This window comes from Rhinolophus sinicus, chromosome 3 (assembly GCF_057876585.1).
Source record: "Rhinolophus sinicus isolate RSI-liver-muscle chromosome 3, RSI-T2T, whole genome shotgun sequence".
Classification (NCBI taxonomy): Eukaryota; Metazoa; Chordata; class Mammalia; order Chiroptera; family Rhinolophidae; genus Rhinolophus; species Rhinolophus sinicus.
In genome coordinates, this window is record NC_142503.1 from 7,820,274 (window position 1) to 7,846,283 (window position 26,010).

At 40.1% G+C, this 26,010-nt stretch overlaps 1 protein-coding gene across 4 annotated transcripts in view; it reads right to left on the reverse strand.

The window, feature by feature from the left end:
• Positions 1 to 23,461, reverse strand: part of CTNND2 (catenin delta 2) — an 831,455-nt gene extending 807,994 nt beyond the window's left edge. For 3 of the 4 annotated variants that reach the window (XM_088796434.1, XM_074329071.2, XM_088796433.1), the window contains exon 1: positions 23,221 to 23,390. In XM_088796434.1, coding sequence (XP_088652560.1) covers positions 23,221 to 23,257 — 37 coding nt within the window. In that variant the 5' untranslated portion in view covers positions 23,258 to 23,390. Of the gene's footprint in view, positions 1 to 23,220 lie in introns of all 4 variants that reach the window. The other variant, XM_074329072.2, reaches the window with a different exon arrangement.
• Positions 23,462 to 26,010: the final 2,549 nt, after the last annotated feature.

Consider the following 26,010-nt stretch of genomic DNA (forward strand, 5'->3'; position numbering starts at 1 on the left):
TCGAGACTGTGGTTTGGATAAAAGACTATCTTAAAAACACACCCCACATTCATAAGCATTTAATGAATGTGTGGATCGAAACAAGTATTCAAAGCAAGCATTGTTTTGCTTTGTAATTTTGCCATTTTAATTGGCATTTAATTATAAACATTTTCTAAAGTTTATTATGATGTCTCAAAGTTAACTTTGAAAAGTCACTTGAATTATCACTATAAATCAATCATGAAAGCAATATGCCATATTTAACATGCTGATATTTGATTGAGAAAACATGCTGATTTCTCTTCACAGTTTTGATAGTTAATCCTAAAATTCCTTTGGGATTTGTATGTAAACATTCATATTGTCTACAAATATTTTCTAAATATTTTCCTTCTTTTCCAGTTCTATGCTTCTTCTGTCTTTTCTTGTCTTATTGTGATGGCTGAGATCAAAGAAGTGGTGAGAACACATATTCTTTTGTTTTCACGATTAAAATGGCACTATAAACCTAGCTATTCAGTATTACTTAAGCGTATTCTCTTTAATACTTAGTTTACTAAGAACGGGCCTCTCCTTCTGGAAAATCCAGGCCTGGGGTTCTGGTGACACTGCCTCCTCTATCTCTTGAAGGTATCATTTCGCAGTTCCAACAGTACTGATATTCTGGAGCCACATTAATTCTTTGTTGTCCCTGAGGCACTTCTCTGTCTGATTTCTCAGCTTTTCTCCCAACTACGTAACCAATGCCCTACGTTAAATCCCCTCTGCTGTAAATGATCACTCTGTGACTGAGAAAACAGGTTTCTGTTACTAGATCATACTCGGGTTCTTAGGCAGGACTATAGGATGCTTACTTATAATAGCTGACTTTTATCTGCTTCCTCTCATTTTACTCCATTGCCTTTTTTCCCTAATTTCATGAGATAAACACTTAGCTCATTAATTATCGATTACTCTTCTTTTCCAATCTATGCATTAAATGCTAAATATTGGTCTCTCTGTACTACACTAGATGTAGTCTCTGGGTTTTGCCATTTGCTCTTTTGACTGGTATTCAGTTATAAACATTTTCTAAAATACATTACGCTGTCTCAAATTTAACTTTCAAAAGTAATTCTGAATTATCATTATAAATCAAGCATATAAGAAATTAGCCACATTTAATTTGCAAAAGAGGCATTTTACAAAAGATAAGGAAGTGATTTTAACTGTCCATATCGCCGATAACTGAGTATGCTTAGAAATAATCCCCAATGTTTAAAGTATACATTATTAAGAAGTTTTTAGTTCATATGACTGCCCAATCCACAGCTAGAAAATAAGAAGTTTGAAAAAAATTTTCTTCACTTTCAATAAAAATTATCATCATCATAGGAAAGAAAAATACAATCTCAAATTATAAACATAAAATTCTATGTAACTATATATAAATCCACCTAATAACTACAAATGTATAAGCACCAAAGAGTAGCATGCAAAATTTTGAGACTTTCTATATGGCAGAATCAAATAAGTAAATCTTATCTATAAGAAAAGAAATGCAGAACACAATTTTCTTCTATTCAAATTTTCCTCTTTTAAAAATGCTTTATAGAATAGTGTAACAATTTTATATGCACACACGCGTGCGTGCGCACACACACACAGAGGCAAAAGGAACAGAAATTTTGGGAGCAAATAATACTAAAAAATGAAATTATATCTTTTCTGAATTGTTTTTCATTTTGTTCTTGGAAAACTACATCAGTGTATATTAACAAACATGGTATAACAGAGTTATTTAAAAAAAAAAAAACACCTCTATTATATATTTAGCACATTGTCCTTAGTTCTGTTCCCTGAACAATTTCTTCTCTGTCTTCTTTGCTCTCTCTCCTAACCAATAGTGTTATTTCTTGTAAAAGTTCACTCACTTGTCTCTGAGATGAGCTCCCCAGACAGAAAGAAGGTCAAGTCCAAGTTAGGCAGGGTTCAGGGGAGCCAAAAACAAACAGCGTTTGTACTTCTGTTCATTCCCATCTCCGGGCTAAGTCAATGCTTAGAGAACACAGGAGAAGTAAATGTTTGGAAGCGTTCCATCACCCAGATCTCAGACTGCTGTGCAGTGACATCAGAAAACTCCTCTAAAGCTTGGACACCTGCGACAGTGACTGGACCTTATTACCCAACCCTGAGCCGAGTTTCTCGCTTTAGATCCACAGACCACGAAACACGGCGTCGGTGTTTTCTTCACGTTATTATTTCCTAAGAGCCACGGCAGTTCCCCGCATGTAAGCAGCCTGCCAGCACCGACTCTCTTCTGCAGCCCCCAGGAGAGAACAGCGTGGCCCCAGGGGGCAGGCGGCACGTGGGCGTGGGAGGACCACTGGTGCGAGGTGCGAGGAGAGATGCGGCCTCAGGGGAGGCTCACCGCTCGCCTGGATGTCTCAGATTAATAACATTTTTCATTTCTGTCCCAGCAATTACACTGGAAGCTTTGTCCAGGGCCCTTCCAGGCCTCCTCGCGCTTTGATTGCCTCTGCCAGCTCCAGCCGGCCCGCGCAGAACTGCCTGCAGAGCAGCCTGCGGTTTCCATGGAGACGGCGCCTGCGGAGGGGACCAGGAGGCGCTGCCAAGTGGAGCAGCCCAACCTGACTGCACCACCACCAGCTCCGGAGGTCCTGGGGACAGACGCATTAGAGCAGGTCCGGATGGCCAAGGAAATGATGGGACAGCGGGACGGGGCGGAAAACAAAGCAGATTCGAAAGAGAGGCTTTTAAAACTGGCAGGGTCTCTGGATGAATTGCTCTGCTTCTACCAAAAGGAAATGTAAAAATCAGGTCTTCAAGTTCATTTAAACAACGGTGTATGTGCATGCATAAGCATGTGTGCATATACAGGAAAAATCTGATCGGTCTTCTCTTAACATCTGGGAACAGCATTTCTGGTAACGTTCATTTTCATGGAAATAGCAAAAGCCAGCAAGACGCCTTTGAAGTGTGCAACCATTTTATTTGAGCATGTTATCATAATATTTATTCCCATCATGACTCATGCTTTATTCTGTGCCATTAATGAGACTTTGATACTCATTTCTTCCTACATTTATATGAAATCCTCATTCATTATATGTGCAAGAATTCTGAAACAAGTTTTGTTTTACTAATAAAAACTGTAGGCTCACGAAGAGTAACTCCTAGAGTTAAAATATATTTGTAAGCTGTCCAACTCTCAAAGTTTCCACCAACATTTCTTTGTCTGGGATGTGGTTAGAGCTGCACAGCAGTGCGGCTGGTCTCCTCGTCCTCCAGACACATGGTAGTACTGGGCTTCCCTCTCCCTTGAAAGTTGAGCATCGCCACGTAATTCACTCTGCCTGATGGAACAGGATTGAGTGACAGATGACCCAACTTCCACTTCCCTTTCGGTAACTCAGTGATCACTAAGAATGCGCTCAGATGTAGGAGCCATTAGCCTGGGTGGGTCCCAGAGTGACCAGGATCATCCAAGTCTCCATTCTCACCTTCCACAGAGCCGTGCTGAAGACGTACCGACTTCTACCCTTTTAAGCTGCTGAAATGTGGGGGCTGTTTGTTAAAGCAGCATGACCTAGCGTATCCTAAAGGATATACAACCACCTTGTTCCATCATAAAGTACTGTCAGTAAGACATTATGCTCAATTGTATGAGGTACCCGGGGACGGACAACACATTCTCCCTTCAAGGTCACACTCTGACAAGTGAGCAGCTAACAAGCATAAAAGGCAGTATGTGCAATACTCCACAGTGACTGGAAAACAAAATTTCTGTCAGCGCTCACTTTGGGCTGAGGTTAAGATTGGAAGGCTTAGTGCAAGGAAGTGGCATTGAAGAGAGTGATGTTGAAGAATTACTAAACCAAGAGAAGGCCCTCTAACACAAATAAGGTGTGACAGCCTATGACATACCATAGAGGCTCAACAACTATTAAGTTTGTTATTATTACTAAAGCGAGACAACTGCAGGCCCTGTAGTGTCCAAGAGACTCTGCTTAGTTAGGTCCAGTAGAATGTGAATTGCAGAAAAACAGAGACTTTTTGAGCACAACATGTCCCCTGCAATATATGGGACATACCTATGCTGAAACAAACAAGTATTGTTTGTCTGTCACTTGAATTTAACTAGGTGTCCTATATTTTCACTTGCAAAATTTAGCAACCAGGGGTACATCCTGGTTACTGCATGGGTGGTGGCAGTTGGCTAGTGGTGAGGCGTTAAAAGTTTTCAGTAAGATGATTCATAAAATAAAAACTCATTACATGGATGGAAGTACAGATTCCCACTTATATGGTTAAAATATTTTCAAAACAGATGATGGCAATGCCCTTTACTTCTATAAATGTCACACACTAAACAAAATGTATTGAGAAACTTCACAAATTTTGAATTATTCATATCGTATGATTGTAAGCCATCATCAAAGTACAACAACACACAAAAAAAATGAGTTTTCTTTTTTATTGCTTCTTTTTTTTTTTTTTTTTTTTTTTGGTAAGTTTGAGAGACTATTCTTCCTTCCTTTACCTTAAACATAAATCCAGGACATGGATGCTGATTTACTATTTATTAATTAACAAATCAATTTGAATAACAATTCTATAATATTAGGACACTGTCCAAGCTTATTAAAATCAAACAAAAATGTCCTTTCCTTTACTGAGATCTTTAAAAACTTTCAGCATGCATTTTAAAACATTTTAGAGTTAAATTTAGATTTAAAAAATAAATTACCTTTTTCTTTTATGATAGTTTTAGGTTTACAGAAAAATTGTAAAGATGGTACAGAGAATTCCCATTTACCCCACACCTGATTTCCCTTATTACAAACATCTTACATTAGTATGATACATTTGTTACAATCAATGGTTTCTCCCATGACCCAGTACTGATACATTATTATTAACTAAAGTCCATACTTTATTCAGATTTACTTATTCCCTAAAATATTTTTCCTGTTCTAGGACCCCATCCAGGATACCACAGTACATTTAGTCCTCATGTTTCCTGGGGCTCCTCTTAGCTCTGATAATTTCTCAGACTTTCCTTTTTTTCATGACCTTGAAAGTTCTGAGGATTGCTGATCAGATATTTTGTAGAATGTCCCTCATTTAATATTTGCCTGATGTTTTTCTCATGACTGACTAGGTTCTAAGTTTTTGGGAGGAAGCCATAAAAGTCAACTGCCATTCTCAACACATCACATCAAGGGTATAAACTAGTTTTTTTTTTTAATTGACAATTTTTATGAATTGCTTATTAATATTCTTGGAAATCAAATTACAGTTTAATACCCCCAATTTAGTATTAACAGCATATTCAGTCTAAAGTAAACATTTGGTCACGACTCAGGGGCTTCAATCATATAAATGAATGGCATTCTAATATGGGTTCAAATATCATTTAGAACAGGGGTGTCCAAACTTTTTTCAACGTTTTTTACCGAGGGCCATATGCGGTAAAATACACAAACAGCCGGGCCACTCACTCGAGGTGAAGTACATATTGCCTCACCTGATTTATTTAAGTAAACTAAATATATTTTTGGAATTCGCTGCGGGCCAATTAAAAATGGATTGCAGGCCACAGTTGGCCCACGGGCCACAGTTTGGACACCCCTGATTTAGAATGATCATATGACATTTTAAAGTACAAAAACAAAAAACAAAAATCGATGAAACGCAGAAAAAAGTCTCATGAAAATATTAGAACATTACATTCATTTGTCCTTTAAATAAATTCAGTGTAGCTTAAAGACCAAAATTATAACCCTATAGCTATACTAAGAACAGGTAAGACAGAATCTCTGATAAAGACAAAAACAGTAGCTACCTATGACACAGAGTAACAGCTACCTAGCACCCCACTCCCCGGGACCAACATACCAGCTGACAGCTTAAGTTTCTCGGAGGCTTAAGTTAATTCTTTCCAGTCTTGACAACTCTAAACCAATCAAGGTTTCTCCCATGACCCAACAGTTGGCACATCCCCCTTAATACTTGAAAACGCAAGAGAATTTGAATCTCTTATTTGTTATTAACCCAATAAATGGCGAATTTCAGGGGGGAAATATATGTGTTATTTTGCAATAATTAATTAGCTCCTCAGCTAATGAGATGAACAATTAAGGTTAAATTGCCATTTTGTAGGTCAAAGGCAGTTGCTGTTAGCAATTTCATATGGTCCTAACCAATTCTCAACAACAGAGATTTAGGCGTAGATCTGTATTTTCCAACTTCCCAGAATGACTGGTAAATATAAGCCTTTTCAAGGAATGTGCTACCCTTGGTTAACAGTCACATGAGAGTCCCGTTTCTTTCTCTGTACAAGACTCAAAGCCAAAAACTAAAATTGGTAGATATCAATGATGAATGTCAACAGTGCAGATGGATATTGTGGGAAGGGGCCAAAATGTCACCTTCCACCCAGCTCAGGAGGTTACCAGCATCTGGACGTGTATAGAGATGACACATTTTCTTTTACAAACCCCCAGACTGCTTGCTCTCCAAGACTAAACAGTGTCAGTGATTTTAAGGCATAAAAATGCAAAGTGAAAGATGCAGAAATATGTAGCCAATATAGTGCTCTGAGAGAGACAACTGAATCAAATTATTGCTTGAGTGGGCAGCAACAATTTAAACATCAAAGGGAACCACCTTAACATATTCATTAAGTAAGAGGAACTGCCCTAATCTAATGACACTAGTTCAATAACTTCAAGAATTTTCTATGTGGAGGCTTTATATGTAACTATAAAATTTGACTAAAGGCATAGCTAATTTAAATAAAAAGGGGATTTTTGTAATAGCAGAGTCCAAACACGATATATGAAAGTTTATAAAAGCAAATATTTCTTTTCCTGTTAACATTAACTTTTCCTGTATGAGATGAAATAAAGTTAAACATGTAATTACTAAAATACCATTCTTGAAGTCACATTAATTGGCTTCTGATATTTTATTACCGTGTTTCCCCGAAAATAAGACCTAGTTGGACCATCAGCTCTAATGCGTCTTTTGGAGCAAAAATTACTATAAGACCCAGTCTTATTTTTATGTAAGACTGGGTCTTATATAACATAATATAATGTAATATAATACCAGGTCATATATAAGACTGGGTCTTTATATAATGTAATGTAATGTAACGTAACATAACATAACATAACAAACATAACATAACATAATATAATATAATACCGGGTTTTATATAAGACCGGGTATAATATAATATAATATAATATGATACTGGGTCTTTATTAATTTTTGCTCCAAAAGACGCATTAGAGCTGATGGTCCGGCTAGGTCTTATTTTCGGGGAAACACAGTATGCAGTACTTTAAAAAAATCCGTATCACTGACACATTAACATTTATTCTTTATAAAACAAATAACAAAATTTCCAACATACAGCATTCAAGGTCTTATGCCTAGAGTCACATTTAGACAATTTTGTAGTGTAGTAATTTCAAATAATTAACTTTTCTTTCAGTCGGCAATGTTCCAAATCATAGATAGCATCTTCAATTTAAACATAATGGGAAACATAATATACATGCACCATGGGAAAATCTATCTACTGATAATTACATGTTCATTTTTTCCCAATTTTCCTTATACTCATCAATACCTTCTCTTAAGATATTATCTTGATAAAAACAAATATTCAGAAAGCTCTCATTGAAATCAACATTCCCTTGTGTTTCACAGTCCACTACTTTTCTTTGCGATAATAATTATTATTCCATGAAAACATAAACTTTGACAGGTCTATTTTTTGTTCTAAAAGTAAGTTTAATATCCTCTTGCAGCAAAATTCCTGGTATATTTGTATTCCATTTACTCCGAGATTAAACTGCCTTTGAAAAACAAGCTGCAATACTTGAGCAAGCTAGGAAATCACATGACAACTGAGCCGATGGGTGGAAGCACTATATTAGATCTGGACATGGAAATGTAGCAGCTTGTTAGCTAATCATCGCATTGATCTCTGACGTTCACTCAGTGACAGAGTATCTGTCTTCTGCCTTCCTATTTCAACATATTCGGTGATACGATTCAATGATTACTATATATTAAAAATTCATCCTGCATAGACATCTGCTTAGAAGCCAGGTCTGCATTAATGCTCTTGAGTTTCTGTTTACACTGCATCAGGAAAGGATGAAATTTACAGTCATTTTAATGACCAACCTTCATGGAGGTTGCATTCTAATGAGGGCAGACATGAGAATAAACTTGCAAACCAATAAATAAATGGGATCATGTCCAGTTCTCATATTTTGTGGAGAAGATAAAACAGGGTAATTATTAGGCAAGAAACCAAGAGGGGATCGACTTTAGCCAGATGAGTAGGACAGAGAAAAACAGCCAAAGGGGCTGCAGCCTAATAAACTAGGGGGAGAAAGAGCGCAGATACCGTGTTTGCCCAAAAATAAGACCTAGCCGCACCATCAGCTCTAACGCATCTTTTGGAGCAAAAATTAATATAAGACTCAGTATTATGTATTATATTATACTCAGTCTTATATTATAGTAAAATAAGACTGGGTCTTATATTAATTTTTGCTCCAAAAGATGCATTAGAGCTGATGGTCCGGCGAGGTGTAATTTTCGGGGGAACACGGTAAACACAGGTAGAGGTTGAACTTTTTTCTCTTTGTCACTATCAGGGTTATAAGCAAAGTCAAGATGTGAATGGATTTAAAGAGAGCCCTCTGGCTGCTGTGGAATGAGCTGTAGGGAAGCAGAGGGAAAGCAGGATGGCCAGCCAGGAGCCTGTTGTAGAAATCCTGGTGAGAGATGATGGCAATTCAGACCAGCATTGTGAGAGTGAAGGTGGTAAGAAGTGGGAGCTTCAACCAAGATGAGAAACATCAGTGTAATTTTGAAAAATACTTATTAAAAAAACAAACAAAAAACAACCACTTCAGAATACCATATGTTAGTAATTATAGAAATGTGTATCTTGATAGTCATTCTATCTAGCATGTTGTTCTATGGGTCACATTCTGTATTTTCTAAATCAAAGTGAAACATCTAAAATGAAATGAAGAATAATTTTAAATACTTTAACGAATGACCCCCGTTACTGATCAGTAATTCTCATGCATTTAGGAACTAATTAATATCAAAGACCCCAAACCTGCAACCTTCCTTGACATTGGGACCTTGATGGTTTTGCCCCATGGTCTCTGTTATGGATGGGATGTCTTTGATACCCTCCCCTTACAAAAAAAAAAAAAAAAAAAAAAAAAAAAAATGTCTATGTTGAAGCTGCAACCCCTAATGTATAGTATCTGGAATTGGGTCCTGTGGAGGTCATTAGGGTTAGATTATGTCAGGAGATAAGGCTTTCATGAGGGGATCTGTGGTCTTCTAAGAGGAAGAGAGAGAGATGCATGTACCAAGGGAAGGCCATTAAGGACACAGAAAGAGGGCGGCCGTCTGCAAGACAAGAAAGGAGCCCTCACCAGGAACTAAATCAGCAGATAACCTTGATCTTCGACTTCCCAGCCCCAAGAACTGTGAAAAATAAGTGTATGTGTTAAAGCCACTCAGTCTATGGTGTTTTGTAGGGCAGCCTGAGCTGACTGAGTCTTTTACAGTGTTTTCGTTGAGTGAAACCAAAGTTAGGTTGCAGCATCTCAACAGACAAGCCATGGGACGTGCTTCTCTCATTTCTGTGACTGAGGGGAATGTGGCACGTTCTTACATTTGGATTTGGGTAGCATTTATGCCACTCTGCACGCTACTCAATTATCTACTCAGTTCTACAGAGCAGTCTATAGACCTGCTGTCACAATGTTCTATCATCTTCTCCTGCTGATTCACACACGCCTTCACGCGTTCTTCTGACATAATGATATTCTCTGTAACATCACATCTCTGCACATCACAACACCTGAAACCTCACTCTGCATCTGTATTTTTGAGCTTATTATGCATAGGCAGCTTAGCTTCTTGATATGACGACGGCAAATTTTTCCACGTGCCAAGAGAATCACTGCAAAGTGCTGAGTACCACGTGCATGTACAGGGATAACCCACCTGCCCCAACTGCCCTCCTCAGTGCCTTGTAATGGACAGAGGAGCAGCCATACCTGTTGCCAAATGACTGGCGATATCTATTTTCAAAGACACATCAGCAGTAACCATATAGTACCAATGCTCTACTGATACAAAAACTGTTCAGCAGAAAAATTAAATTATGCCTATAGTTATGGGCACTGATTTAATGTAATACATGGCATACATATTGAAAAATGATAATGTACAAATGTGAAATGGAATTTTACATCAGAGTCCACAAGGAATTCACCCGAAAAAGTAAGAAGAAGGGAAGGCGATAGGCACCAAACACAGCTGTGTAAGCATAAAGGACATTGACAGAAACTGTAAAAATAGCTGAGTTCAAGAGCATTGTCTTCAGGTCAAAACTAAAAAACTCATCTAGCCACCAAGTCCTGGACCCGCCACATGTCACTTAACTAGAATGATTAATAACTGCAAGGAACAGTGTGTTTATTTAAACTCAGGTGAGTATCACCTAAGGAGTTTGGGAGAATAACCGAACACGACAAAAGCTACTCTGAGTTCAAAAATCTGTTACTCTTCACTTTCAAAATTCCGATCCTCTCTTTGAAAACATAAAATATAGGACAGCACTCGCAACGACTAACATGCTATAAAATTCAAAAGAATAACTTCGCTTATATTTCCTCCCACACCCTGTTCAACTCCAGATAGCACTTTATCAGTCTGTCACCCTGTTGTCCCACATGCAGCTGTGTGTCACCTGCCATTCGGTAGGTATAACTGCACTACTGTTAAATGCATAATCTGTCATGCCACCAGGAAGAAGCCATATATACTCATGTTATTACACTGGGTAAATTGTTTACATTTAATACTGAAAGAGCTTGAGTCCTAGCAGCAATTAACACATTGTTTTAAATTTAATTTTATTTTTTTATATTAGTTTCAGGTGTACAAAACAACATAATGACTAGACATTTACACCCTTCACAAAGTGATTTACACCCTCCTCCAAGTCTACTACTACTATTACCCCTCTGACATCGTATATAGCTGTTACTATACCATTGATTATATACCCTAGGCTGTACTTTACATCCTGTGACCGTGTGTGTGTGTGTGTGTGTGTGTGTGTGTGTGTGTATGAATGAATTGGTACCCCTGATAAGTCTAGTACCCATCTGACACCCTATATAATCTATACAACATTATTGACTAAACAAAACAATTAGAAAGTACAAATTAATGCACTTTAATAGAACTGACACATAGGAGAATGGGAAGAATTTTAGGGATGTGATGGGAAATAAGGCTGCATGGCCACCTGAGTTTGAAATCCTAGTTTGAGAAGGATAGACATATGCATCCTTCAACTACGGGAAATGGCTAAACCACTTCGAGGGGAGCAGGATTATGTGGCCATGGAGTAGCATGTGGTTTGCTACTATTTATAAGGTACTGCTACTTCAGAACTGATATTCAGCTCAGTGTATTGACTAAGTGTATTGATCAATGATCAATCAATCAACTAGCCCATTAAAAAAGTCCTGTTACCAAAACAAGTTCAAGTCACCTGCTCCTTCTCACTTAAAATTTTTGCAATTCTTTTACCAGGTGGTAACCAAACTCCCACCCCCTCTATCAGAGCTCACCCGACCATACTCAGGCATCTGTGCCCACGGTCTGTATTTGCAGAAGGAGAAGGGATGTCACCCATCATCCAAGCAAGTGTCAGTTTCTCCAAGCAAGTGCCATCTTCTTGCCCCATTCTCTCACTCTCTCCTTCTCTCTCCAGTTCACATGTGCAAGCTAAGATCTATCCAACTGTAGAAACAGGAAACATGGATGCACTCTACAATTTATCATGTGACCTGCCCTCAGCTTCAGAAAGAAGACTTTCGATTTATACAAGAAAAGGATCTGAAACTGCTACAAGTGGAGAGTAAAACCATGATTAGCATCTCCTCTTAGTGCCTAAAACTTTGCTCCTCACTAAGAAACAACACTCAATATGGGATATTAACTTCCCTTCTGTACTTCCTTCAAAAATTTTGACAATAGGGAAGAAATTCAAGTTGCTATTTCCTACATGATTTACACGATTTATTCCTATTAGCAGGCTACAGTTAGAGTGGTAAGAATTCTCTGAAATTCTGTTCAAAGTATTTAAGGAAACATGCTCAAAAAATGGAAGCCAGCGATGGTTCACACTTCTAAAACTGTTCTGATAAAGCCTTTTGGGCGCCAGACTCCACAGCCCACTAGGAGAGAAAATAATATTCTGGGGACATTTGTACCATCTTAAACCTCGGAGGAATAATAGGGTTTCATTCTACTCCCTTTTTAAGCAGCAAATATTTGTGCAGAAACAAACAAACAAACAAAACAGAGGGAAGTTTTTTGAGCCAATTTGGTATGATATAATTTTTGAAATGGTATAGAAATAATAGGAATTCCTTCCACGGATGGATAAAGGAGAATTCTTCCTTTTGGTGATACTCAATGGCTTGTCTTTATAACCATTGGACATTTTACAACCACATTAGTATTGGAGGCCAGAGATTTAGTTTTACAGACAAGAAAAATCTACGATTCTAACTCAAAAACAAAACAAAATGCTATTTTTGAAGCACATCAAAAGTTCCAGGGAATATATTTTATACGTAAATGCTTGTTATGATTATGCCTCACAAAGTATTGGAGTATTGGAGACGAATGTGAATTATCATTTCTCATTCATAGAAAAAAGTGTGAATTTTGATCCCAATGAACAAAAGACAAAACAGATACAGACGCAAGGTCACAAAGAGAAAGCCAGTACCAAGCATGGTTTGGATCGCATAACTCAGAATCCTAACTAACCCCACGTTCCCTCCACAGCACCACAGAGCCCAGAACCCCAAACAAACCAAAAGCAAACAAACAAATCTTAGTTCCTGAATCATTGACACTGAAAACAAAAGCACACATGTAGCTCACAATGTGTTTACCATGTGCCAATTCTTGTCCTAGGATTTTATTATGATCAATGATAAAAAGGGGCAGCTTACCAATATGGGTGGGGGTGGGGAGAAGCATGGTCCTATGTGGTTATGTACATTGTATATATGACATATATATATGACATATATATATATATATATATATATATGCACATGTGTATATGATATAGAAAAGCATATACTGCCTAAGAACGGCTTCCCAATTTACTCTTCCCAGTGAACTTGAAACACGCAGACAAGGTAAGGCACAACCGGAGGCCACACTGCAAAGTGACAATAGAAGACAAAAAGAGCTTCCACCTGTGAGCCCAGGACTGTTTCAAACACCTGGCCTTTCACACAGAGGTCCCTGAGCCTGCCCAGGTGAGTAATTATGCATCATGTGGGGAAAGCAAAGGCCAGAATTCCAGAAAAGGGTATGTCTTTTCATTATTTAACCGTGCAAACAGCTAAGGTGTTTGAGGTTCACTAACAGACTAGATTATCTGCCATGTATTTAGTCCATAGGCTCTTCATTTGCCCTCACACTAACCTGAAGACACGGGAATTACTGCTTCCCCTCTATCAACAAGGACACTCAGTAGTAACTTATCCACTTGCTGAAAGGAAATGGAAAAGTTGAGATATGATCTCAGTCAAGTTGAGATGCAACTATGAAGCTATTCCCTCCATCGCTTGCCCCATTGCTGTGTTTACCTCTGAGACACGAAATCAGGGAGCAACGGAATGCTCCCTTAAAGAAGAATGCCCTAGGAAAAGGGTATACATCTAACTACAAGCTTTAGAACTATGCCTTAAAAAGAAGAACAAAATAAGGAATGGATAAAATATGGTAAAGGCTAATAAAATTACTATAGACAAGTAATACAAATCAGTAACAAGGCAAAAAGAAAAAAAAAACAGTTGAGAAATGTGCAAAAGACAATTCACAAAAGAATTAGGAGTGCATCATAAACTTATGTAATATTTAACCTCAGTCATATTCAAAGAGAAGTAAATTAAATCACAGGAAAACACAATTTTCCCTCTACCTAATTAAAATTTGTTGTTTTGAATTTTTTTTATTGTAATTATAATACCCGGTGTTGTTGAAATCATGGGGAAACTGGCACACTCCTGAATTTCTGAAAGAAACATAAATTATATATTCTTTCTGGAGGACAATTTGACAACATATGTCAACAGTGTTGAAAACATCAAGTTCTAGGACTTAATCTAGAGAAAATAACCTCACGAAAACTATTTAGCTTTAATCACACCATCATATATACTGCCAGAAAATGAAAGTGCCATCAATCTCCAAAAATAGCAAGTCATTTAAGTAAATGTTATATAAAGGCATGAAAAACAGACACTAAAAATGAATACCAATTAAAAGCCCCCTTACACGTGAAACAGTAACAAAACAGAATATGAGAAATCTTCTAAATTAAAAAATGCATATGGGTTAGCATTTCCGCTAAAAATAGTCATTTCTGGTGCTTGAGTTCATGCATGAACTTTAGCTTCTTTTTTATCATTTCCATATTTTCAAACTTTTAATGAGCATGCATTACTTCTGAAAAGAAATACATTTTTTGAAAAAGAATGTTTCACTAACGTGCTGTAGAGTTCTCAAGACACCAACTTGCTAAACTTTCTCAAATTTAAAAACAGATAAAATCTACATATTGCACTGATTAGAGTACGAGTAATACACATATATTGCACATGAAGAATGATGCCTTTCAGTCAGGCGTCCAGATAATTAATGCAATTTATATCAAAGCAAATATATTAATATTCTTCTCATGTAAAGGCATGCTTTTTTTCCTGTGTAATGATGCAATATATATCCAACTACAATATATTTGGTGGAAAGAGAATATATAAAGAACAAAACACAGCCTCTGTTAAACGCTGAGCTCTCGTATCTGTGTGGGTGCGTGTGTGAGTACGTACGAGTATTCTGAGCATCAGTCAGTATAGTTTTCTGCCTTGACTTTCTTCTTACCCTTCAGTACCACGAATACTTCCTATATAATGGATTATTCTTTGAGAGGATACCTCATAGCTGCATAACCGTCCTCTGGATAGAGGTGCCATGACATATCTATGCATCTTCTTTGGGCTTCACATGTTTCTTTCCAACGCAACTCCAGCCAGTGTCACCGCTACGCTGGAAGCGCCAGCCTATCTGTACCACCTTTCACGATTTCTGCCTCTGAAACTGTTCACGTGATGCCCACTGAACTTGTGTGCTTTTCTGGAGAACTCATCCACCTCCTCATCCAGTGACTCCAAGAAAATATGCCGAGCACCAGCGAGGATTGTATTAGAGACGAGAGACGGAATCTGGGCTCTTTTATACTTGGGAGACTTGGTTTGCTGCCAAAGAAGTTGCTCTTCCCAGAAATTAAATTATTCTGTGTTACTGAAGGTAATAATTGCTCTGTTACTCTAATGTTTGAAAGTCCAAATAAAATATTTGAGAGGGAAGAATAAAATTTATTTTAAGAAGTGATCCTTTTTTTAGGTTGAGTAGTCATGCTCGGAGTCAAATAAAACATCGTGTCTATTTGGAAATTCAGTTTTTTCTTCCTTATTGACTGTCTGTGATTGCTCCTATTAAAAGTTAAAACATTAAATGACAGCCAAACTCTAATTATCTACACTGCGATAGAAAGTGCTATGGATAAAAGGTAGCATGGATCAGTATTTATATATGGTTTGGGAAGTCAGATTTTGACTCTGTTCTTTTTATGCTCAATTCTCACCACTTCCAAAGCTATCCAATTACAGGCAGTCAAAATCTAACATGAGGAGTAGGGGAAAAACACTGAGAGTGAGTTATTTTAAAGTTGGTAATATATAAATCAGCTGAATTTTATGGACCATATTCTCTATAAATCAGCCAGGGCATTAGACACTCCCCTGATAATTCCTGATATAGTGTCAAAATTCTATTAAACATTTAAAGAGCTCAAGTACTAAGCAAAATACTGCACAAGCTACTATATCCAGAATTCCACAACCAGAATTCTTTATAAACCATGTCAATGAGGGACATTTCTTCCCTACTCACGATGCTTCCTTCCAGGTGAAGAGAACTTAATGAATGTAACACCTGTGGCCTCTCTCCAGTCTTCCACTTTCCCTGCCTCTGAAGAATTAAGGAAACAGCTCAGCTTGATCTTCCTTCTTCCACTGGAGATCTCCCTGCCCGTAGAGAGCAGTGCTTGGGCTCTGGGTTTCAGGGGCATCTCTGTCCCTGAGGGAAGCAGGGAGGGGAAGAAGGCCAAGATCCTGGGATGCCATTGGCATCACACCAAGCTGTATTTAATCAAAACTGACATTTCACTCATGGTGGCCACTCCTTTATACTTGTTTTCTTCCTATATCTCAACTTGTTTAGAACCTGGAAGGGTTGGTAGAGGTGATATTTACTCGGATCTTTAAAGATACCAACAATCTACGTTTCTGTATCTTTTATAACTTAAGCTAAATATAGACCTTTCTGCTGTTTATGTTGTTGTGTATTTAAATGAGAAAAGATTACAATAAGTATTATAAGATTATGAAGTGGCTCCTAAACCAAAATAATGAATTATATAAAACCTGTATACAAATTCATTTTTCTTAATTCATATCTATTGGATCAAATTTCTAAGGCTAGTTATAATAATCACAGTAAGCAAAAACATTACTGAGGAAACTCTAAACTTTACCTCTGCAGGATAAAGGTATTTACTAATTTTAATGATAGAATTAACTATTTCTATCATCTAATGTTATAAACTAAACAGCCCATTTACTAATATGTTCCGTATCATTCAAAACTTGTAGAAATCGTAACGCTTACATTCATATAACCAAACATAATTGGCTCACCTGCCCACTTCATCCAAAATCCAGAAAGGTCTTTTATTAGACCATGTATTTTACTCTTGTAACATATAATTGGCAGTTCCCACAACAACACATAAATTTGAATATAAATAACCGTATTTATTGTCAAAATGTTTTTCAGTTGAAGATAAATGAGTCTGCTATTATACAGGTCACATTCTGTAACAACTTCTAAGATACGGCCAAGCATTATTATCATAAAAATCAAGTCGCTGAAGATCAGAGAATTACTTTGCTGGAGCTGGGCATAAGCAAACTCAGAGGAGTTGGGTCCTTCACTGAGACTACCAAGAGTGCAGTGACAAGTAGAAATGACCATTTTATTATCTAAGAGGTACCGATGCACACTTTTATTTTGTTTCAAGAATTTGATTTTAGTAGGAGGTGGGGTGGAGAGGTATGTGGTGTGGCGGGTGTTGTCTTTATGGAATAAATTTAGGTATTTTATGGTTTCTTTTCTTTGTCACATTATATTATGATGGGCCTCATGCTCTGTGCTACTAAATAGCAAATGTTTAACAGTTGATCTTACCAAGAGTGATGCTTATTAAACTGTCTATAATATTCTTCATACAATATTAATCTTTGTAGAAAATTTAATCTTAATATAAGATTAAGATTGATTTATTATATTATTATAAGATAATAATATAATGCTATTAACAGTACCAAAGTTCTGCCATTTCTGACTATTAGATTAGAATCTTCTTTTAATAATGGTGCTGGGAGATATAATTTACTTCTCTTTTAGCTAACTATTATATATTTTAGTACATAAAACACTGTTATGCTACAGAGTAGACTATTTGATATATTTTCTATGCTAATCTACATAATAAATATTACAATACAGGTAAGGTGAGAATAAATCCATTTGTCAGAAGGCAGTGGCCTATATACATATTTTTATGATAAATAAAGGGAGCATAGTATCCATCTTAATATGTAGATATATCGCTTGTGTTTCTACAAATGTTTACAATTTACAAGTCATTTATGTACTTACGCATTCAAGTACTTTATCCTGAAACCAATCTGTTGAGGTATTCTTTCTTGCCATACCCATTTTACAGCTGAAAACACTAAGCTAAAATCTGAAAATCACAGAAACAGCCAAGAACTAAGCTAAGAGGAGACAGAGCTAGGATCCACCCAAAACTGGTACTCTCTCCACCTCTCGGCACCTATCTGAAACAGAATCCAAAAAAGCATTAAACTAGAATATATATCTGTCATGCAGGGCGGCCTGCAGAGTCTCAGCTCCTGCTCCCCACATAGGAACGCAGGATATGATGAGGCCAAAAAGGAACGCCCACGGAGCCATAGGTAGGGGAGTCATACCACTATATTCTCGCTGGCGGCTGGGTTGGAGACACCGGAGGCAGGAGCCACAGAATCTGCAACCCACACTCCACCACACTCCGCTGTGCTAACTGCAATCTGCTCCTGCTCACTCAGCCACCATCTTCTTGCTAGCCCCCCATTTTCTGCTAGCGTAGCCACAGCAGTTATATTAGTGGTCAATGGCTCACTGGTTACAGCTGATGGCCAACTAGCCACAGTTGATGGCCATTTACTACCTGAGTCAGCACCTTTCTATGTGAGGCCAGAGAGCCTGGAAACTGCACTCCTGGCTCTGCCTCCACAATATCCATATACACATACACACATACACACACACACAAAACAGGGATGCCAAAAATGCATACAAGTGTACACTTTGGTCAACGTTGCTCCAGCAGTAGTTCACCATAATCAGAAGTGTCTGGACACTGATGGTAAAGACTTTGAGCACCTCTTGTAATAGCAGAAGTCAAACGTGACTTGTATTCATCTTCTGTTATCGGTATATATTATTACAATTTTAATACAGTTTTCCTTTCTTAAAATGTGTATACATTTTTTGTCACCCTCTATGTGTATGTATGTGTGCATGCGTGTGTGTATATATATATTCTCATATATTAATTTATTCATTGTAGGGCAGAACTCAACTTATTCTCTAGAAATACATTTGTGATCTGAAATGATAATTGTGGGGACAGAGCCAGGAGCGCAGTTTCCAGGCTCTCGCCCTCATGTGGAAAGGTGCTCACTCAGGTAGTAAATGGCCATCAACTGTGACTGGATGGCCATTAGCTGTGGCTAGTTGGTCGTCAGCTATAACAAGTGAGCCATTGGCCACTAATATAACTGCCGTGGCTATGCTAGCAGCAAAATGGGGGCTAGCAAGAAGATGGTGGCTGAGCTAGCAAGAGCGGATTGCAGTTAGCACAGCGGATTGCAGCTAGCAAGTGAGATTGGGTGGCAGAGACAAGTGGACGGCAGCTTGTGGATAGTGTGGCTCCTGCTTCCTGTGTCTCCATCCCAGCCACCAGCGCCAGGGAGAATATAGTGGTATGATTCCCCTAGCTATGGCTCCGTGGGTGTTTCTTTTTGGCCTCACCATGTCCTGCGTTCTTATGTGGGGAGCGGGAGCTGAGACCCCGCATGAGTCCCTGCATGACAACAATTAATGGAATAAGTTTCAATATACATAATTCCTTTTACAGATAACTTTTCAGGAGTCTGGCCAAAGGATACAGGTGGCTATTTGTCTAAGATGGAAAGCTTCTGGGAAGCATTGTTTCACTTATTTAGCCATTATTCCCAATTTGTCAAAAACTAATTGATACAGAGTATAACTTCAATATTCTAATACAGCTAAGACATTTCCTACAAATCAATTAACCATGATATGGAGCTTGAAATTACACTTAGCTGCTATGTGATCAAAAGATAAACAACTGGAGGTGTCATAACTGCACATTTTTGTTATGAGTCTCAACATTTTTCATGGACTAAAGGCATAATATGATAAAATACTTCCATGAGTTTCCTGTGTTGGAGGTACTGTTTCTGAATATAATTGGATTCATTAAACCCAACCAGGCAGTTTATTTAATCAGTAGTCTAGATTGGCAGACAATGTGATAGAAACTATTTATCTATGACATGTTTAATATTTTACATTAATATAAAAAGCTGTTGCTTTGGCATAAAATCAGATAAACTTGAAGACAGCAACAAGTATCATGAACTATTCCCACTCAAATTAATTTTTCACCCACATCCACATAACACTTATCACAAAGCCATTAAAGAACTGTGGCCCCGAGGACACCTCTGGAACATGGATAATGAAAACCATTATGGAAACCAACTGAAAAATTTGGATTGAAAGTGTGTTTCTGACTTGTAAATCAGCCGGCAAAGACCCATGGTATGAAATCTTCTACAGAAGAACTGGATTTTAAAATATCTGCCCGTTTTATTTTGGTATTTGTCCACTCTCTGAATTACGGTATTCAAATTTAAGTACTGTCAACTAGGTGGCATCTTTTAAAAATAAAAATCTTATTGAAACTTTTAGGAAAAGTGATACTAACCTAACATCAACAATTTCCCACTAAAGAAGTGAAAATGACATTCACACAGAGAAGCAACCATAAATGGGTGTTCCTATCTCCTGTTGATAATCATGAGACAAAGAAAAAAGAACACTTTTCGCAACAGTTCCTATTTTAGTTCAACTGTCTTGTTATAACCAGATATATTGGCCCATACAAAGTATACCAGACTTTATGGACAAGTTACAACAAATTATTTCAAATGTAACTTGGACGTTTTCTTACATAAGGACAATCTGATGAAAACTTTGATGAAATTACTCTGGAGAACTCGTCACCAATTCCACATCAATGCACACCATATAAAAGAGAACTTTGGGAAGGCACAGCAGTAACTAATAGGTTCAGTAACATTGTCAGGAAGAGCACTGCATATTCAGTTCTATGTCAAAAGTAATGTTGTGTCTGAGAATTGTATAACTTCATTTTGAATTTTAAAGATCATTATGAAAGTGATACCATCCTTAGAAATTATTTAAGAAAACTATAAATTGCATTTTCCAACTAATATCACTTGAATTTCATTTTCTCTCTCTGATGAACCATTTTACTGGGAGAAAGAATTGCCCTGTATTCTATTGAAAGATGTGAAATTGATGGAAATGCTGTAATTTGACAGTGCACGACTTTTATTACAATGAAAATATTAGTGATATCTATAGTGATTAGGTTACACAACTATGCAAACATACACCAAATTAAATAACCCCTTCCACAAGACTGACAATTTCATTAGAGCCACAACCTCATGTACTTATTAAAATTGCCATTCAATCAGGTGCTATCATTTCCAGTCCACAGCATGACATAAAATTCACATATACAATACATGTAGTTCTTCCCGTGCCTCTCAGCTGCTCTCCGCCTGCACACAGGCACAGAACAGTATCTAGTAGCCCTTTCAGAATCACGTTTAAAACCGAAACAGTACACGCACAAGGAAAAGTGAAAAGAGAAATGAACATCTACTTCACATGTTGCTTGTTTTTCAAAGAAATTTTATATTAAAACAATGCAATAAGCATGATAGTGGGTTCAAAGTGCTCCTGGAAAGTTCTCTGAATGAGAATAAGGTGAAACAAAAGCAATACAGGTAAAACTCATCCCACTCTTCAGTTTGCTGGAGCTGCAGAGACCCTCCTGGTCTTTCTGCAATGCTGAGACTTGTTAGCTGTATAATTACAGGCCTCCCAAATTTCAACATCTGACTCCAAACGCAGTCTCTTCCTTCAAGCTCAGAGATTTGGAAACGCGCAGACCAATAAGGATGCCACTGACCATTTTCCCCCAAAACAGTGCAAATGGATTCTGCATGTAGTAAAGAGATTTTAAAGCAGTTTAAAGACTCTAGTTCAGATTTGAGGCTGCCCGCCCCTCTGTCATACTCCTCATAGAGCGAGCCCCCAGAATCATGGGGTTTCATCCCTGTAATTTGATATGAGTCATATCAAAGACTTCCTGGGATTCTAGAAGTGGTACAGCTCCAAGCCTTTCAATCTGGTAGGTGAATTACTAACAGCAAAAAGATGAACTGAACTGCCATCAGCAGCCTGAGCTACTGAAGTGGGGACACACGATGAGGTAACTCAGGTAGTTTCAGCACCTCCCTATTTCAATGGAAGTCCTTGCAGAAAATTCCCAGCGTTTTAAATCTGTCACATAGTTGCTAAAAGTGAAAATCTATACATGTCAGGCCAAATACCATGGTTACAATCTATCCCTTTTCTAAACCAAGGTATTTACTTGATGACATTAGGCATGCATGTTAATGACACCTTTCAGAGCCAAAGCGTATCAGATCAGTTCAACTGAAGCACACGGGGGGAGGGGGGGATCACCCTGGAACCACAACCTGCCCCTCTTTCCTTTTTCCACACCCTTCACTGCCCTCACATTGACAGCGAACCACAACTTTAGGCGTTTTGGAAGTAACTGTTCTTTGTGGGACACACACACACACACACACACACTCACACACACACCAACAATCCCTAGGACTGTTTTCCTACCACACAGACCAGGAAGGCTGCACCACTTCTCTAACGACTAAATTCTGAACGTAGTGGCTCCAATCAGCTGAGAAGCAATCGATGGAAACACATTACACACCAGAAGAAGAGGAAGGTCGGCAAAAAAGAAAAGCAGCTTTCCTTTCGGCCATTAATTAGCGATCACCCGAACATCGCATCGCATCTCCCGTACATATTCACAGCTTTCCAAACCTGGAATTCAGGAGGCGCTTCCCAGAGCCTCGCAGTCTATTGTCAGGACGCAGAAGCCCCCGAAACCTGTGAATTGAGCTGAAAATGCTTGCTCGGAAACCGCTAAATATAGACCAAAGGGGCTCTGGGTCTGGCAAGCAGCGGGAGCCTGAAGAAATGGCCATGGATGCATATGACTAAGTATTTCCATTTTGTTTTAGCCAAACATCGTAATGACATTGAACATAAGGGCAAAAGACTGGAGGGAAGTCCTCCCCACCCCCACCCCGTCTTCTCCTGTATATTAAGGGGCGTCATAAACGCAACGAGTATGTTCTTGAGGGTGGCGGGGAGCAGTATTGTTGGTGTTGCCCTATATACGCCTCCTCCGGGGGTGACGGGTGGCGGGGAGGGGGAGCACGCAGAGAAGCCACTTGGTAACCGCTCCAAGAGAGGTACTAACCCCGGCCCGCATTCGGTCAGACCGTCTTCCGAGAGGAGAGCGGGCGCGACCGCGGTCCTCCCCGGGCTGGCTGGACCTTGCAGCAGGCGCCGCCGCCAGCCGCCTGGCAGCCGAGGACCAACCCCCACCGGTGGCGAGGAGGAGGATGCGCCCGGCCCCGGCAGCCGGCGCAGGCAACTTACCGAACGGCGCGGCGCCCGATTGCTTCCTCGCGAACATGCACCCGCCGCCAGCGACAGCTCCTCGGTCCGGGAAAAGGCGTGCGCGCCGCCGCCCGGCTTCAGGGCAAGGTCCTGACCTTGCCCAACTGCAGCATCTTCCGCTTTTGTTGTCTGAGCGCGGCCGCGGGACAAGTGATGCTGGCGGGGCGAAAGGGCGAGCGCCGCGGGGGAGAGGCGGCTCCCGACGCGAGTGCGCGGCGCCCGGCCCGGCGGCCCCTCCGAGCGCGGCGAGCGCAGCGCCCCCTGCACGGCTCCGCAGGCTCCGCGGACTCGGGGCTCCTCCGGGCTCCTCCCGGCTCCGGGCGCCGCCGCCGCCGCCGCCGCCTCTGCCGCCGCCCGAGCTGGAATAGCCGCCTCGCCCGCTGCTCCGCTCGGCCGCCTGCCGCCGCGGGCGCGAGCCTGGGGCCGCCGCGGCGCCCGGCGCCGAGCGCTCCCGTGCTGCGCCCCGCGCGCGGCCCGCGCCACCTGTGCCGCTGCCGAGGGCGACGCTCCTCCCGCGGCGTGCGGCAGCCTCAGCCTCCACCTATGCCTCGGCGGCCGGCTCGGGCGCCCGGCGAGTGAGGAAGCGTCCGCCCCGCCGCCCAAACCTGCCCTGGGCGCCGAGCATGCCCAGTGCCGCCGCGAGAGCGCGGCGCTTCGCCGTGCGCATTCCACTTCTCCTGGTTTTCGCGGCAGCAGCAGCAACAGCAGCAGCAGCAGGAGAGAGGGGAGGAGGCTGCGGGTTGGGAGAGGGCCGAGCATCCTTGGGAACGCACACCCTGGCCCTGAGATGGGTGGATGCTCGGGAACCAGGAGAGAGCTGGAAGAGACCCGAGGAGGGCCTGGAACCCCGCGTTGAGCGGTTCTCAAAAGGCCGGTTCCCTCATTCACGTGCATGATGCTGACAGTTAATTGTGGTGGGGCAGCTGTCAGCCTGCAAACAAAGGGGCCAGGGCCGAGGGTGTTCTAGAATGGCTTCTGTGTGCGTCGGGGCCAGGGAGGGGGCAGGCTAACTGTGCATGCTGCTGGGGGGAGGTGCATGTTCTTGAGTTCTGTGGTTCTAGAGCAAAGCAGCACGATATCCGTGGTCTTCCCCACAGCGCACGTCCAATTTCACAGTCACCTCCAATGCTTAGATCAAACATACTTTTCCAGGATGGACAGTCTTTCCCCTTAAGCAAATTCCCTCTGGTTTTGAACCTGGAATGGATGTAAATTTCCTGCAAGAAAGACCCTTGTCCGGTCTGGAACTGGACTACATTGCAATAATAAGTTCCCCTTCCTCCTTTTTCTTCCTCTTTCTTCCTTCTGCTCCTCTGCCACCTTTTCTTTCTCCTCCACTTTTCCGTCTCCCGGGCTAAAATGGCAACTGTTACCTGTTCCTTCCCTGTAGCCTTCTTATCCAGCCTGCAGATTTTGTTTTTCTATCACCCCATGGTCTGACAGCTCATCGACTCCTTCGGGACGTCTCTACGCCTCTCTTGCTGTGAAATACAACGAGTAGAATCACTGTAGTGAACGGTGGATGTCTCGTTACAAAACAAGACCCACGCCATGAAACATCTCTGGGCCTTGATTCATACATGTACCTGTTTCGGAAGTCATGGTGGCCCTCACCCCTCCTGCATTTACAAGACATGGGCAGGCTGAGTGCACCACCCCTCCCCAGAGCTGGTTTCTGAGACCCAGATAGGCATGACAGAATCCGGGAAATTATAATCACTGGGATTTGGGGACTGAGAGTCTCAGCACTAAAGTGCTTCTCTTGTGTCAGAAAACATTATCCAACAAAGTCAAACGACTTGAATATTTGTCCAGAGCTATTCTTTATTATACTTTGGAGTAAGTTGAAATAAAATTTGAAGAAAGAACAAAGGAGAAAAGTTTTAGGTTAAATGGGTAGAAATAAAAGCAAGGAACTGCCGGTTATGCAAGGACTTTGACAGCAAAGCAAATGCTCAGTCTTTTCTCCGCCCCCAGCCTGGCTCCAAGTTTGAAGCTGATTCCATATTGAGGAAGGATGCTGCAGGACCATTTTTTTCCAGCACATGTTGAACTATACTTTTTATTTTAGTTGTCAGAAAAGCAGTTCAATTACTATGGAGTACTTGGTACAAGACCAATTAGCAGCACTATATCCATTAGGCCACGTTACATTTGAAAGGATTTTCTCTCTGTTCCCACCTTAGCTGTGCTCAGATTTTTTTTTTTTTAACCTGTACTTCTCTTTGCATCTTTTAACTCAAGTCATGGGGACGTGAGGGGAGGGAGGGTTGAGGGGAGGTCAGTTACATTTTGCATTAAATTTGAAATAGGTACATAGATACTATCCACAGAAAATAAATCTGTTTTATGCCTATATAGATCTACATTAAGAAATACTTTTCTAAAGTTTTCTTAGAGTTATTTTTGAGATGAGCAATGGCAAACCCTATTTTCTAATTATAATCCTTGGAAATGAGCCATAGGCAGTCCCCACAGACTTCTTTAGAGGGTGGGTAAGGTGGGTATGTAAGGAAACCAGTCATGCCCTGGACTCCTTTGATTTAATTTGCTGTGTGCCTGATTTCAGTGGGACATTTGTGATGCCTATTCTTCTAAAATAATTTGTAACTTAAGATACTATTATTAAATGCACAATTAGATAATATTGAAAAACACAGTTAAAAGACCATGTGTGGCATTAGATCTTGGAACGACTCACTGCTGCCATCTTTTGCCTCCTGCTTCTGATAGTGTCTGTAAAAGGAAATATTCTGAATTCCCCAGTTC